Source organism: Anabrus simplex, chromosome 12, assembly GCF_040414725.1.
Source record: "Anabrus simplex isolate iqAnaSimp1 chromosome 12, ASM4041472v1, whole genome shotgun sequence".
Taxonomy (NCBI): Eukaryota; Metazoa; Arthropoda; class Insecta; order Orthoptera; family Tettigoniidae; genus Anabrus; species Anabrus simplex.
This window is the reverse complement of record NC_090276.1, coordinates 47,980,943-47,997,616: the sequence shown is the minus strand read 5'-3', so window position 1 is coordinate 47,997,616 and position 16,674 is coordinate 47,980,943. Positions and strand designations below refer to the sequence as shown.

At 42.5% G+C, this 16,674-nt stretch overlaps 2 protein-coding genes across 4 annotated transcripts in view; one reads left to right on the top strand and one right to left on the bottom strand.

Annotated features, from left to right (window-relative positions):
• The window catches only part of msi (musashi), a 612,165-nt gene that overhangs the window by 534,308 nt on the left and 61,183 nt on the right, over positions 1–16,674 (top strand). The gene's annotated exons all lie outside the window — the stretch shown is intronic.
• The window catches only part of LOC136884239 (uncharacterized), a 193,635-nt gene continuing 187,187 nt past the window's right edge, over positions 10,227–16,674 (bottom strand). The window contains exon 5 of the mRNA XM_067156302.2: positions 10,227–10,542. Within this exon, the coding sequence (XP_067012403.2) occupies positions 10,441–10,542 (102 nt within the window). The 3' untranslated portion in view covers positions 10,227–10,440. The remainder of the gene's footprint in view (positions 10,543–16,674) is intronic.

Sequence of the window (16,674 nt, the reverse complement as noted above, 5' to 3'; positions counted from 1 at the left end):
CATACTTTGAAAGTCTCGTACAGACTAAAAATAAATATTAAATTGTAAAACATTGGTGATACGTCTGCACTTTTGGAAAGACATTAAGATCACTTACGGTTTTTTTCTTTGCTTAAGTGGGGGAAATGTATTTTTTTAAGTGTCCAGTATGTGTTCTTTTCCAGGTATTTTCTAGTATTAATATTGTTTTAGTTTCAACGAACTGGAAAACTTACGGGTTATATATATTAAGGCATATTGAGTGGTATGGTCTGATGGTAGTTTTAATTTGGCTGTTTTGAATTCGATATTTGTTCATGCAGGGCCGAGAAACTGGTTCTTTCTACTCTTCCGATTAAAGTAGCTAAAGAACTGAACATGTAAGAATGTATTGTTTAGCCCACCGCCTTTAAACATAGAAAGATTGTAGCTGTACTTGGTGTGATTCGGTTAGATATTCGCCCACCCGTTCGCTTCTAATAAGCATTTAAACAGTAGTATAGACACTTGTGTCCACTGGTATGGCCTCTGTTCTGCAATAACAGAGAAATGGTGTGATTCTGCGTACTTTGATATTTTCTTATTAATCAGCCTACTAGCACGTAGATTGTTTCATAGCGGATAGTTATAAAATTACCTCTTCATCGGAGAAATTGCTTGTTCGTGGATAATGCACTCAATCGCTGTGTATTACCAGGTCAGTATAAATCTCTTCGCCTATTTACGCGACAGAAAAATATGCATCTGTCAGCTTTGGCGATACAGACAGAAGGGCAGAGATCAAGCGATAACTTATCAGTAACCAGTGTTGCCTAGGTTAGAAACCAGTCCTCAAGAGCTGATTGTAATGTTTACGAATACAATGCCCTTAGTTCATTAGGGAAGGCCAGCTGTGGGTGGTGTGTTGTTTTTGGTAGCTGAAGTGTCCTTCGAGACAGCCGTTTAACAATAATAGTTTGGGCGGTGTCTTAGTCTACCAACGCATGCAGTATATTAGCAAGACGAGTTCACCCTTGGTTCTGGCACTCTAACAAGTAAAAAACAATACAAAGTCGATCCTTGGTTATTTCGTAGAACGATGATCGTTATTACGAAGCTATTCGCCACAACAAGAAGCCTGGTATCCAACTAAATCAGGTTTAGAATGTATTGCCGAGATCTCAGAGGATTTCGTACGTGCGTACTGAAAGAGCACTGTAAAACTAAGTTCTGCGTCCCAAGTTGTAAAGTTGTCACATTTGTGCGATCGAAATTATATACGAGGGCTATTTATACTGTTAGGACCTTCCAGGTTCCAATGCGGGTACTACGTAGTAGGAATTTTGTATCTAACCCTTGGCACAGGCCAGATCAAAATGTAGCTTCTGCTGAAATCTCGGCTCATTTATAGCTGTGACATCAAATACACTATTAGACAATACTGGACACTGCCGTGTTCTGCTGTACTAAACTGAGATATGTTGGCAGTGGCGCACCAAGACTTTTGAAGACATATTCAATAAAAAGTCTTTATTTTCAACTTTTATTAGAGAAGCTGCCTTCTTTAGTTGCTTACTTCGTTCGTTCTACGGTGAAGGATTTCCTTCTTGTGCTTTCGATGTTGCTGTCGCCGCCGTCGATTTTCCACACCGTAGTGGGTCGTGGGTGCGATCCGTATTGTATATATGGACCTGGCCCAGTTTTACGACCGGGTGGCCTTCCTGACACCAACCCCCCCCCCCCGTGGAAGGAAGCGTGCTTGTGTTGTGATTGGTAGGTATGATGAGTGCTGTATGACTGACGAGCTGTGTGTTAAGACGAACAAAAAACGTGTAGTCCTTGTCAGGAATTATTCAGACCCGGTCGGGACTCTCAGAACCGAAAAGGCTGGCCCTTCAGCCAAGGAGCTGGACTGATCTATGTTCAGTTAAACGATCACCATCGATTTATATCCACCGATAGATTCTGGGCCGGCCCCGCGGTGCGTCCCTGCCTCTTACCCAGAGGCCTCGGGTTCGATTCCCGGCCAGGTCAGGGATTTTTACCTGGATCTGAGGGCTTGTTCGATGTCCTTTCAGCCTATGTGATTACAGTAGAGGTTATCTGGTGGTGAGATACTGGCCCCGGGCTAGAAAGCCAAAAATAACATTCGAGAGGATTCGTCGTGCTGACCACATGACGCTTCGTAATCTGTAGGCCTTCGGGTTGAACAGCGGTCGCTTGGTCGGGCTGTTGCGCCATGGGATTTGGTTTGATTTTGGATAGATGTTAGCCTCCTTTAAGTGAGAAGCTGAAAAAAATGGATAAAAATGCTTCAGAATAAACTGATCTACGTGAACTCTGCATTTTTAAAGGTGAATGAATTTATATTCAAAAGAGTTATGCTGGTAATCAATCCTGTAAGCTTTTCGTGAGGTCTGTCTGGAAACTTGCATTATACCGATGTCTTACAGAAATGTTCACAAATATATTAGTGCTAGAATTTGACTGAGGGAATTAAAGATTACGTGGCAGTATACCCCTCGGAAGGTTTTCTTACTCTAAGGTCGAAAAGTTTCATTTTAAAAGGTCATATTCAACTAAAAACTAGATAATCAGGTATATTGAAATTTCCTTGCGCTCATTGTGGTATGGGAGAAAGCTTTCTGTAAAAGATAATTGTGTGATTTGTGGCTGTTGGAATTGGTTTTGTGAGAAAGTGTGTGAATGTTTACATCTATATACCTAGTCGTAATATTGAAAGGTCCATTCCGACCTCTAAAGGGAGGTCCGTTTACTGCCTGCCTGCCTGGTTGGTTGGTTGGTTGGTTGGTTGGGGGAAAGGGAGTAGGGGTATGGTTATCATGGAGATAAGCCTGCTGGCCGGTACATGTTGCTAGGAGTTGCCAAACCTCTCACTTCTGAGTTACGTACAACAGAACACACCGGTCTGAACGAACGAACAAGTGTGACGCAAGCGAGGGGAAGGAGAAAAAATGCAGGAATGTGGCAACACCGTGTAATGCTCTTCCCTACGGCCCTATCTGTCAAAATGCTGCTTTTAATATTACGGTATCGAATGTCTGGGAAACTCCAGGTTTTGAATACACTCGACACCGTAATCCTCAGCACTTTGTACCGAGCTACCTGTGCAGCGCGGCAGAACACAACCCACGGTGTCCTCTACCCGTCGTAAGAGGCGACTATAACGGGACCAGGGGCTCTCAACTCAGGACTGTTGGTTAACGACCATGGTTCCGTTCCCGTAGCTTGCTTGACTTGTGAGGCTCCTCATTTTCGATCTCCCTTGGTTAACTCTTCCTATCTCAACGGTGTTACGTTTACGATGCCTCGGGAGTAATTCATTTCGTGCCATTCGTGACCCTCCCCTTTCGTTTGCAGATAAATTCCTCATTCTTCCAAGGTATGCCACTCTTCCACTTTCTCTTTTTACTAGTTGCTTTACGTCGCACCGACACACACAGGTCTTACGGCGACGATGCAAGAAAGGGCTAGAAGTAGGAAGGAAACGGCCGTGGCCTTAAGGTACAGACAGCCCCAGCATTTGCCTGCTGTGAAAATGGGAATCCATGGAAAACTATCTTCAGCGCTGCCGACAGTGGAGTTCGAACCCACTATGTCCCGAATAGTGGATACTGGCCGCACTTAAGCGACTGCAGCTATCGAGTTCGGTCCATTTTTTTTCTCTTGATTAGTGTAATTAGGACGATTGCCCAATTGTACGTACTCTTAAAACAGATCACCACTAGACAAGTCAGGCCCTAATCATGACCATATTGTTTCCTGTTCCAAGTAAATTAAATGGCAATATCTTTTTTTCTTTTTCTTTTCTGTTGATTGCTTGAACCTTTTCTTTTAAAGGAATTTGGCTCCTCCAAGATATATTTAAAAGATTTTGTGGGTCAGGTCGGGAGGGAAGTGACATGAACGTTGAACGTTGCTGCTGCCTACTTGCTTTTAAATGTCGTAGAGCAGCGCTTCGTTTCCCGTAATCGCAGGACGAATGAAATACGCCTAGGTTGATATTTGGCAACGTTGATTTGCGTGGACAAAAGCATAGCAGTGACCACTGGCTGTTAGCTACCTTGAGAGAATCGGCCGCATTCCAGAAGTGATCCCTACCTCTTTTGTCTGGACCACATTGCCTTAGGCCTGACCTTCCAACTCTTACACTGAACTGGGTTTCTCCCTCCCTTTTCATCAAGGTAATGTTTCGCTTGTGTTAATGTGTGTCGCTTATGTTATTGTGTGTGTTATTGAAAATTGCTCGCAGTTCAAACATATGTTTTTTTTTTTTTACGTCGCACCGACACAGATAGGTCTTATGGCGACGATGGGATAGGGAAGGGCTAGGAGTGGGAAGGAAGCGGCCGTGGCCTTAATTAAGGTACAGCCCCAGTATTTGCCTGGCGTGAAAATGGGAAACCACGGAAAACCATTTTCAAGGCTGCCGACAGTGGGGTTCGGACCTACTATCTCCCGAATACTGGATACTTGCCGCACTTAAGCGACTGCAGCTATCGAGCTCGGTCATATTTACTAATACCATAATCATGCTTGAATTAGTATGGTGGTATTCTGGAACTCCAGACGAACGCTAGGATATTTTTCTGCAAGTTATAGCTACTTGTTTTTTCTTCATTTGTAGCAAATTGATTGCAGCTAGCTTAATGACATTAAATAAACTATACCCCGTGGCGCAACAACACCGAAGGGCCATGGCCTGGCAAGCGACCGCTGCAGATTACGGGGTGTCGTGTTGTGACCACGACCAATCTTCCTGGTCATTATACCTGGTTTTTCTAGACCGGAGCTGCCATCTTACCGTCAGATAGCTCCTCAGTTGTAATCACGTAGGCTGAGTGAACCCCTAATAAGCCCTCGGATCCAGATTTTTTAAAAACCTGACCTGGCCGGGAATCGAACCCGGGGCCTCCGAATAAGAAACAGGCACGTAACTTCTGCACCGCGGGGCCGGCTAATGGCACATATAGTTAATTTTTTTCGTTTGTACTTTGTTTCATATTTGTGGAATTTCTTAGCTTGGAGGGATGGGTAAATAATGATGGTGCGTGGCCTCCGGAGAAGCCTAGTGCAGTTCTTCAGAATTGAAGCTCATGGGCGACCAATGTCCTACCTAGAATGCAGTCGGCACCCATAAACAAAATCGAATCATAGAAATAAACTAATCGGTGATAAAATCCTCGACCCAGTCCGGAATCGAACCCGGGACCCTCGGAGTAACCACGGAGTCGGACGGAAGGAGGGGTAAAAGAACGAATATCATCTTAATCTTCACATCGGTCTTGTCGTGTGGGGTCCTTAGTTCGAAAGCTGGTTTTATCCCGGCGATCCTACCATCAAGTGTCGCTGGAGGGAGTACGTAAGGAATGATTGTCCCCGTTGCTTTAATCACAGAGCTTGAAACTTTTGTTCAAAGTCCATGTAACTTCTGCACCAATTGACTGGTGGTGGTGATTATTGTTTTAAGAAGTACAACTGGACAGCCATCCTCTCTTTGACACTAATTAGAGGAAAAGATTTGATTCTTTGAAGGATGATGTCGTGGAAATGGCCTTAGGCATCGCAAACTTAATGCCATTGGGGTCGGAAAAGAACAAGAGTTGACCAAGGGAGGCCGGATAGGAAGGTGAGAGGGGCGTGGCACAAGCGGAAACAATGCCTTACCCGTGCACGCTAACCCATGCTCCGAAATTTAGAGCCCCTGGGGTTCCCCTTCCAGAGAATATATTCTATTACCCTCTTCACACGGGGACCAGTTGTCTCTACAAACCATATACCATAGGGAGTGGCCGTATGAGGAAAGATGTTGATAGCTTCGCTCAAACCTTCATTTTGAAATAATCAAAATTCTCAAGTCGAAAACCATACATCAATGTAGCCTGTATTTCGCTGGATATGGACCTGTAATTACTGTATCTGTTTTCTAATTTGGTTGCACAGGGTCGATGGTAACAGCTTTCTAAGCCAGGGAAGCACCAAATTTACGCTATTAAGAATTTCTAGGGGTGTACTTTTTTTGCTATACGTAAATTATTTCAGCAGCCAGTGTATCTTTGTGGTACAGATAAGACATTGACGAACGCCATGAACGAAGTGACCTACCTCTTTACAAGGAACGCAGGATCTGCTTCGCTGCTCTCCATTTGGTGGTGGTCTTCAGGGTTGCCAAACCGCCGAAGCTAAATTTTCTATCAAATAGTTCTACTGTTCTGCTGCATCCAACTAGTTGAATGAATTTGTGGTAAATAACTATTTATATGAAATACTAGTACGTAAGTCTCGTCGACAGTCAAAATTAGCATGTATGTGTATATCCAACTCTTGTCCCGTTTCTCTACGGGGTTGGTATGAATCTAGATGAATCTTCGTACAGAGTTCTTACGACAGGATACCCTTCCTGACGTCAACCTCAGATGAGTTAATGGGATGAAATTAATGATTTGATATGTTAGTAGGAAGGGAGAGGATGAAACCCGGTGCCGGCAAATAGTCTACAACTGTCGAATCGCACCAAGGGATCTGCTCAAGGCTTTACGTCCCCGTCCGACGGAAGAATCAGCGTCAACAGCGCCTGAGTGCCTGAGCACTGAAGAGGTTTGCCATTTAATCCATGCTTTTAGCACGCAATCTAGTGAGTATAAATTGTATACCGCAACCTCCCCTATCCTGCCGGCCAACATTCTGATGGCGAAATATTTTCGACCAACGGGACTCGAACCGACTAACCATGGCATATACTGAGAACGAAGAGTTATCTACAATCTGTATAAAAATCAGTCTGCAGTGATAAGAATCGATGAGTGCGAAAAGGCAGCAATCGAGAAAAGAGTGAGGCAAGGCTGCAATTTGTTCCCCTTCATTTTCTGTTTATATAGAACAGGCGGTAAAGGAAATCAAAGAGGAATCCAAGGAGAGGAAATCAAAACCCTGAGATTTGCCGTTGCTATTTTATCTTGAGTCTGCAGATGATCTGGAGAAATTGCTGTATGGTATGAACCGAGTCTGGGGGAAGGAGATCAAGACGAAAATAAATGGGGAAGGACTGAAATATGAAAATAAGCCCAAAACAAAAATAATAGAGTGCAATCTAACGAAGTCAGGTGGTGCAGGAAATATTACATTAGGAAATGAAGTCTTAGAGAAGGTAGATGAATATTGTTACTTGGATAGTAAAATAACTAACGATGGCAGAAGTAAGGAGGACATAAAATGCAGACCAGCACAAGCAAGGAGGGCTTTTGTTAAGAAAAGAAATTTGCTCAATTCGAACATTGATATAAGAATTAGAAAGATGGTTTTGAGGACTTCCGTATGGAGCATGGCATTGTATGGAAGTGAAACATGGGCGATAACTAGTTCAGAAACAAAATGGAAGCTTTTGAAATATGGTGTTACAGAAGAATACTGAAGGTGAGATGGATAGATCGAATCAGGAATGAAGAGATAGTGAAACGAATTGGTGAGAGGAGATCGATTTGGCTAAATTTGATGGGAAGAGAGAGGGCACATTTAAGACACACAGGATTTGTTCAAGTTGATTGTTGAGGGAAGTGTAGTCGATAAGAACGGTAGGGGTAGACCAAGGTATGAATATGACAAGCTGATTAGTACAGATGTAGGATGCGGTAGTTACATAGTAATTAAAAGATTAGCGGAGGGTAGGGTGGCAAGAAGCTGAATCAAACCCGTCTATGGACGGATGATTCAAACAACAACAACAACAACATGCTGTTTGACTGTAATACGCAAATGAATTCACTCCGTATAATATTAATTGGTATTGTGTAGAATAATGTCGATCAGAAGTTGGCCGCTGTAGGGAAAGTCTTGCGACGTTACCGCGATAGCGCGAGGGACAGCGCCATGCCGCGCGTCACTGGGAGTTGAATCTACATCTAACATTTGCCTCGCTGGTTGCTTAAATTTCTCCCGGTATTTTAATAATTACCTGTCGCTAGCGTAAGTTAAAACGATTTAATTTGCATAGGCTATATCTGACTATTTAGAGTGTATACATTGGTTTGTCGGCTTACAGTTCATCACTACATATATCGTCATCAATTTCTAATTCATGTCAGTCTCTTTCAGAATTTGAAGTTTCAAATTTGACTTCACTTGTTTTGACTTGAATCTCTTCAGGAAGCAAATGTTACTGTACATGAAACTTGTAATCTGTAATTTTAATTCTAGCGAAGGCCTGGCACAGTGTCCCGCGCTATCGCGCAACGTCCTAAGACTTCCCTGCACCGGCCAGCTACTAATCCACATCATTCAGGGCCGATTACCTACATGTTAGGCCCCTTTAAACAACAGTTATCCTATTTTTCTACCCAATACAAATATGACCTGATATTTTCAACATTACTTCATTTACAGAAAAACCATTGGATTTATAAAAATGACAACGCGACAAGAACGCAAAATTTGTAACTTACTTTTTGAAAATTGTAAGCAATATATAAAATATATCAGTGGATAGTGTGTTAATTTGTACTATCAGAGGACAGGTTTGGAAGTTGATGCATGGTTGAAACAGGTTTAAATATGGGCACTTTTTGGGTTCCACTTGCGATAAAAGTTACTGAAATATAAATTTTTAAAATCGAAAACTACATGACCTACCATGAAATGAAACTAGGAAAACGATGGCGTTATTGGACTTTCTGTAGGTTTATTGGCTATTTCATAATAAAGAACCTCCGAACTCGAGTACACGCTATTTTGGTCGACAGTAGTGCTGTGATATGGAGCGTTTGTCCTGCCATGAGTGAACCAGTACTATGACTGCAGCTCTTCTATTGGTATACTTGGTTGTAAAACTAAAATCACCACATCCGCTTTAACGCTGAAAGACAGAACATGTTTGTATGTTTACCATTTCAACTTGATGAAGTGTCCTGTGTACACCTGCGGTGGAGAATGTTCGCATTCGTGAGTGGACTTTTAATTATTTTATGGTGTTTACGTCATTTAGAAAGTAAAATGTTATTGATGGTCTTAAGGTGGAACGTAACCGTTCAGTTTTAGAGTGCCACCTATTACACCAAGTTAAAAGTCTGTACGCGAGTTAACCTGCTCAGTATATGTGGCTGGCAGGTTTCATAACGCGCGGGAAATGGGATTAATCGAAGGGAGGAAGCATCTCTTGCGACCTAGCGTCAGCGAGAGCTTCCGTAATTTACTGTGGTAGTGTTCTACATCCGTGCACTCCACTATGTTATCCTTCAGGGTTGAAGTTTAAATCAAGAATTTAATTGTGATTTAAATAAAATGATTTTTAATATATTTAAAAAATCACAAATTGTTTTAAATGCCTCTCTGAAAGAGAAAACCACACATCATGGTGCTGTAGCCTCGCTGGGCCTTGGTAATATTGGTGGCGTTCACTCAACTTGGATCTGCATTAGGGACAGGGATTGCCTTCAGATTGGTAATAAAGCAGCTAAAAAACGACAGATATGCGAATAGGGTAGGTTGCCTTATAATATATTATAGTGGTTGGATCCTCTATGGTATGTAAATTTAATTGTGTGTCTCTTAAGAGACATTCAAAAAAGTAGGACCCGGTGCACAGTTTAAATTGAAAGTGACTACAAAAAAATAACCTATGCAGTAAGTAGAATGTCTGATTTAAAAATCTCAATTATTAGGTTTCAAGAAGTCTCATCACTTAACCGACCATGTTATCTTTGTAGTGTTTCTGTGGAACATACATTTAATCAGTAATTCAGATTTGGGGGAGTAACTCCCTGCGTGCCATTCTCTCTGGATGACAAAACCAACTATTATAAGATTCATCTCTTCTGATATAGTGACAATTTGCACTCCCATCAGTTTGCCAGATAGTAACGATATTCTCGTGCTTTACTGACCAAGGATACTCCTGATCCATTCAGACCCGGGCTGAGTGGCTCAGACGGTTAAGACGCTGGCCTTCTGACCCCAACTTGGCAGGTTCGACCCTGGCTCAGTCCGGTGGTATTTGAAGGTGCTCAAATACGTCAGCCTCGTGTCGGTAGATTTACTGACACGTAAAAAGAACTCCTGCGGGACTAAATTCCGGCACCTCGGCGTCTCCGAAAACCTTAAGAGTAGTTAGTGGGACGTAAAACAAATAACATTATTAAAAAAGCCACTCAGAATTTGGGAAAGAACTTACACAGCACAAGAAAATGCAAAACCTAGAACTGTCTGTTTAGTCTACGGACAGTTAACAGATGTTTCCATTCAAGAAATAATTCCACTTTTAGTTTGAAATGTATATTTATTAGTTCAAAAAATAATCCGGTACACTACCTACATCTTCAGAGATTATATATGTACATACTGTATCAGAATTAATATCATTATAATATTAATGTGATAGCTATTACGCATGTTACATCAACATTAATATACCTGTAAGTAATATATCAATATGATGGCTATTAATCTATAAACGTTATTTACTTTTAAATGCTATTCCTTGTTTACTGAAGAACAGGCACGTGCTTGGTCCATTTCTTTATAGAGCTCGTGCAGTTCCGGCATTGGGCGGTACTTCTCGTTGATGGTCAACAGCTGTGAACAAGAAAAATGGGGAATTAGTAGTCATTCAACAATCATACCTGGATTAATGCGCTTAGAAAACCAGTCCCTGTAGGAACCCCTCGCCCCAGTTCGAGTCATTTTGACGTTTCGCCGGGGAGAGGCAGGTGGGCGAGATGTAAAGTTATCGGTATTTTACAAAGTATATGCGCGGATTGTGTTACTGTGGTTTAAACATTATCATGCGCCGGCTTTGATATTCCTGGCCGTGTGCCGCGCCAGTGACAGCTTCAGTAGACTAGGGGGAAGATGATGATCATGATGATGATGCTTGTTTGAAGAGGCCTAACATCTAGGTCATCGGCCCCTAATGGTATGAAATGAGACAAAATGGAATGACAAATTAGAAGTCCAAAATCCTCCACTGACCAGGATTCAAAACGTGAGGATGAAGAATGAATGAATGGATGGATATGAATTTAAAACAATCAGTGGGACCGACCCGCAATGCCTCATTCACAGAAACTGACGTGAAACAATAGTATCACTGACCAATGGACTGCTTCTATAGCATAATACTGAATCGATGATGCTTTTTGTCCAAAAAGGGTCCAACATACAAGTCATCGCCCCCTCATGGTACTTATCCCTAGGAAAGTAGAACCATGGTATTGGTCATGATGCGGTACTAATCAAAAGTAGCGTTGACTCGCGGCATTGCACACAGTATGGTACTACTCACAGGTAATGAAATTCGCACGTGAAATACAGACCTATGGTGTTTCGCACATTGCGGCGCCGTTTACAGGCAACGCAAACCTATGGTGTTCATCAAATGAGTCTACTGGCGTCAGGGACTCGCACTATCCCGTGGTGTTCCTCATATAGTGGGTACTAATCATAGGCAAGCCAGAACCATGGTGTCTGTCCTAAAGTGGTACTAATCGCAGGTACTGTAGAAGCTGGCAACGCACTCTGTTTCCACCAATCACAAACCTACTTAGTACCTAACACAGTGGTAATACGCGCAAGTACAAGCGACCCATTGTGTTTCCCGCGTGGTAGTACTAATCACAAGTAGTTTCATGGTTCTAATACAATCATCCCTTTGTCGCCCCGTTTAGTCGCCTCTTACGACAGGCAGGGCATAGCGTGGGTGTATTCTTCGCCAGCGTCCCCCACCCACAGGGGGTTGTGTGTTTGTTCCGCGAGAGGTATTTTATTTCCCTTCAGGGCGCCGGCACGCCGGTTAGGACCCCTCCTATTCGCCACCTAGGGGGCGCCACGTGGGAGTATCACCTCTCGCCCTGCTACGCCAGCGTAGTAGGTTCGTGGAGGGGGAATATGCTTTGACCACATTCTGTGCTTTGACTCAAACCGCCTTAGTGCGTGCCCTGCTGTATCCGTGAAAATCTAAGAATGCTGGATGAGTTCTTACCAACTCCACGTGGAGTGACGCACTGGGTAGAGATATTTTTCGTAGGCCAGTAAGTATCGTATCGTTATTACGTCCGAATCATTGGCTGAATGGTGAGCGTTGAGGCCTTCGGTTCAGAGGGTCCCGGGTTCGATTCCCGGCCGGATCGGAGATTTTAATCGCCTTTGATTAATTCTCCTGGCCCGGGGACTGGGAGTGTTTGTCCCAACATTTACCTCCTCATATTCAGACAACACACTACAGTACCAACCACCACAGAAATACGCAATAGTGATTACATCCCTCCATATAGGGTTGGCGCCAGGAAGTGCATCCGGCCGTAAAACAGGGCCAAATCCACATGTTGTACACAGCTCGCACCCACGACCCCTCAGGGACGAGAAAAGCGGTAGAAAAGGAAAGAAGAAAGATCGTATCGTAATTACATTTATGCTCGACGCTGCCGAAATGTGAATATTATATGCCGGAAAACTGAATCTTAATGAGGCTCATTATAGTTCAAGTTTCATTATGATACAACTGTTTGACCAATTAGGTAAGGATAACATCGCACCTGCGCTCAACGTACTAGGTTCGCATGTGTTTCCAAAATCAAACATCTCGGACACACACATTAACATCAATGCACCTTCTACTTCCAATATTTCACAACCACACGGCACATTCTCGCAAATCCACTTCACCAAATGTACAATAAACAATTTGTATTTGAAATAAAGCTAGGTTATGATAACCTGTCAAAGCTTTGAAAACATGACATTGCCAAGATGCTGGGGCTGTACCTTTATTAAGGCCACGACCGCTTCCGCCCCACTCCTAGCCCTTTCCTATCCCATCGTCGCCATAAGACCTGTCTGTGTCGGTGCGACGCACAGCAACAGGCCAAAAAAAAATGTCAAGGTCTCCGATCCATTCACGGAAAATTAACCCAGCGCATGGGCTCTATTCAGTAAACTAAACTGTCAAGCGACATCTCTACAGAAATTCGTATAGAAATTACAAAACTCGCTTTGCTCGTTTTATAAACACTCGTGTTTGAATTGTCATTATAGGCTTGTTGCATAATGTACTGTTATTTCACAGGCTTGATGTCCGCCTCCGTAGCGTAACTGTTAGTGTTATTAGCTGCCGTCCACGGAGGCCCGTGTTCGATTCCCGGTACTGCCAGGAATTTAAGAATGGCAGGAGGTGTGGTATGTGGTTAATAAGGCCTGAAAAGAGCTGCACCATCTCGGAATAAGGACACGAGTTTACGTTTACAGGTTTGATAAGTGATTTGAGCACTAGGGAACTCGAATGATCAAGCCATAAAATAAAATCGAAGTGAGCCGCAGACTTCAAACAAATACTGCACTTCAAAAACAAAGCTGCCCTTTTCGTTGTCCCCTCTTCCCATTCCACGCACTTAGGCGGCCCATTGAAGATGCTGGTTGTTAACAATAATATTACCGAGCTCGATAGCTGCAGTCGCTTAAGTGCGGCCAGTATCCAGTATTCGGGAGATAGTAGGTTCGAACCCCACTGTCGGCAGCTCTGAAAATGGTTTTCCGTGGTTTCCCATTTTTACACCAGGCAAATGCTGGAGCTGTACCTTAATGCCACGGCCGCTTCCTTCCAACTCCTAGGCCTTTCCTATCCCACTGTCGCCATAAGACCTATCTGTGTCGGTGCGACGTAAAGCCCATAGCAAAAAAAAATAATAATAATAATAATAATATTGGTGGATTCCTCTTATGGGTGGTGATTTGTCGAGCGGCGATCACGTGGGCTGAACCTGTGAATTATACGTTACGCCTTCATACTGTACTCTTGTGCTGTAGTGTAAGACAGTGAGAAAGTTAGTAAACTGTGTGGATGGCTATCGGAACTGCAGAGAAGAGAACAAGCTTGGCTTGCAAAAATTAGCAGGAAATACTAAAGCCGGGAGGCTGGACTGTTGAGGGACAGGTTGCTTACTTGATTTTTATGTCTGATGTTGCTAGTAATAATTTTTTATTAACCGTCTATCAAATTATAGTTCTAAAACGCGTTGGATTACCGATTCTGAAACTTTGTGTAATGTTATGGGAACGCTGGTGGATAAATAATGTTGCTGCATCGCCGTTGAGGTCCTTTCCACCCTGATGTATATTCGTTCAGAAAACCTTAAACCATTCGAGTATAGCCTAGAACACTGGTTATCATATCCCACCGAGACAGCACATATTCAGGTAACTGTAATACAGTGTTATTAATTCCTGAAGAAAATAAATCGGTATGCTAAGAATACATATCTTGTATACGGTTTGGTAAACAAGACTGTGACATGCTCATGTATTTTGGAGCGGGTTTGTGCAAATATCAGTGGATTTAGTGAATTCTTGCAACCAGTAACTCCGCAATTAAAATACTTTTTGGATGAGTGTGTTATGTATCCGAGGGATGATTGAGAAGTCATGGCAACTATTTATTTTTTCCCGAAAATTGACATTTCCATTATCTTAAGATAAATGAACTTTTTTCCTGGCCATAATTGAACCAGAAATGCAATTGGTGATTTTTTTTTTTTTTCTAAAATAAACAATGGGGTAGACCCTTCCTATGCGCTTGATGATCTCTTCGTGGTACAGAAAAGGAATAATTTGCTCTTAATGTCTTTTACCTCTACCCCAACGATATGTACATTTGAAAGTACTTTACCTGAACTTCGTAATGTTTCTGCCAGGTGGGATGTGGGTAGGCCTACATCATTCTGGCCGTGATCACGCTTCCTATGCCAATTGCCTGATGACAGCGGTGCGTGATGGAAATAACCAAAGTCGAGCAGTGTTCGTACATCTGAGGGCCGGTTCTACCACCTACTGGTAAAGTAGCGCGTAATTTGCCCTCCGCGTAAAAGGATGTTTCCGTCCGACCACTCCCAGGTAGCGCTATCGGCAGCATAAATCGTCGTTACCCGGCGCGTAATTTCTCGGCCACTTCGAGGGCCCGATAAGACTTTACCTGCCGGGCAAGTTCTGAGAGCTGAACATTATTAGCTGTATTTCTGGTGATATGCAATTCAAATTAGCTTAGTATACTGAAAAAAGCAGTATACTGTAACAGTGATCGATATTGTATTGCAGGATTTTGAACATTAATGCTTCCCTTTAGTTGCGGTCACACCAGCCTCTCGCATCGGTAGCGCAGGGAACACATTTTATACGTCAAGCTTTCGTAAAGAAACTCTAAAAGGATGTAAAATCAAAATCTATTTGGAAATCATTTCAAATGGGCTTCAATTTTCTACTTTTCAGTTTTCGGGCACGAGCTATATATTACTGTATGTATCCTACCTAACCCAAGCGTTTTCGTAGCGTAATGGTTAACACGTTCGCTTCGTAATACGAAGTGTGCATGTTCGAGTCTTTATTATGACGAATCTTTTTTATTTCCATTATTAGCGTTGTGTTAATCTGTATGCCTCTTTTCATACGTTCTTATCACAATATTATGTCTACTAGGAAAATTGCTTTATATGTATGCTACCTATAGCAAGTGATGTTATGATTAATAGCACATAGGACTGTCGCCCAGGTAGCAGATTCCCTATTAGTTGTTTACATAGGCTTGTAAATTATTTCGAAGAAATTTGAAACTATTCCATTCCCGAATTCCTCTTCCTATGAATGGATATTTATCCCGATTAGTTCTTTACATTTACAGTACCTTCCAACTTTATCTTCATAAAGTTAAAAATTAAAATGAAATGCTTTATCAATAAATGGAAGCATGTGGAACTAAACGAGGTCACAGAACTAGTTGCAAATAGAGCATCGTGGAGATACTTAATCAATTCACAGAAGCCTGCAGTTAGAATGCTCAAAGGCAATAAGTCCGTAAAGAAGATGTGTGTGTGTGTGTGTGTATATACGTATATGGAAGCGCGTAAGAGAGTTAAGAACAACGGCAGGGAACGAAAATACACTTTAAAATGTATATTAGAAATACAATGAAAACCTGCGTACCTTCTATTACGGAGCGAGCGACTTGACCAGTCTACTACGAAAATACCTTTCAAAAATGCTGCCTTACATGACAGGTTATAACTGGCGTAAGAAAATGTAATCTCGAGATTTTAATCCCAATTAGGTATTGATATTGAAGATCATAAATTAAAATCACGAAAGCTTGACATGAATCGTTGTCCATAACTCTTAAGACTCCCCTTATTAGGCTTTTTGGTGATAATCAGCAGACGCAAGCACAGGGAAATAAGACAATCGAAATGGGTTTCATGCATCTGACGATAGACAGCACCACACTCTAAAGCGAGAAATCGCTGAAAATCAGTCTAGCCAACTTCGTATATCGGTGTCTAGCTCCGGGTAGCTACCTAGCGCTTGCGCGGAGGTGGTTGGACGCAAGCCAAAATACCAGCCGATTTACACCTCCAGGTAGTTTACCTCCCGGGCAGCTGCCAGCCACTTTACCAGCAGATGGTAGAACCGGCCCTTAGTCCGTGTGATTTCGCTCCTGTTTCGAAAGTGAAGTAGCCATTGCGTGGGAAACCCTCTTGTCAGCAAATAAGAATCGTACAAGTATCTTGTTGTGAGGTGCAGCCGATTGTATTTTGCTCGTCGGTGGCAACGAACCTACAGTAGACTACTAGTTCGAAGGATGTTAAACAGTTTGTACAATGCATAAAAATGATTGTATACAGGTTGTACGAGAATAAAACCATTATTTCAAAATGACATGTTTGTCAG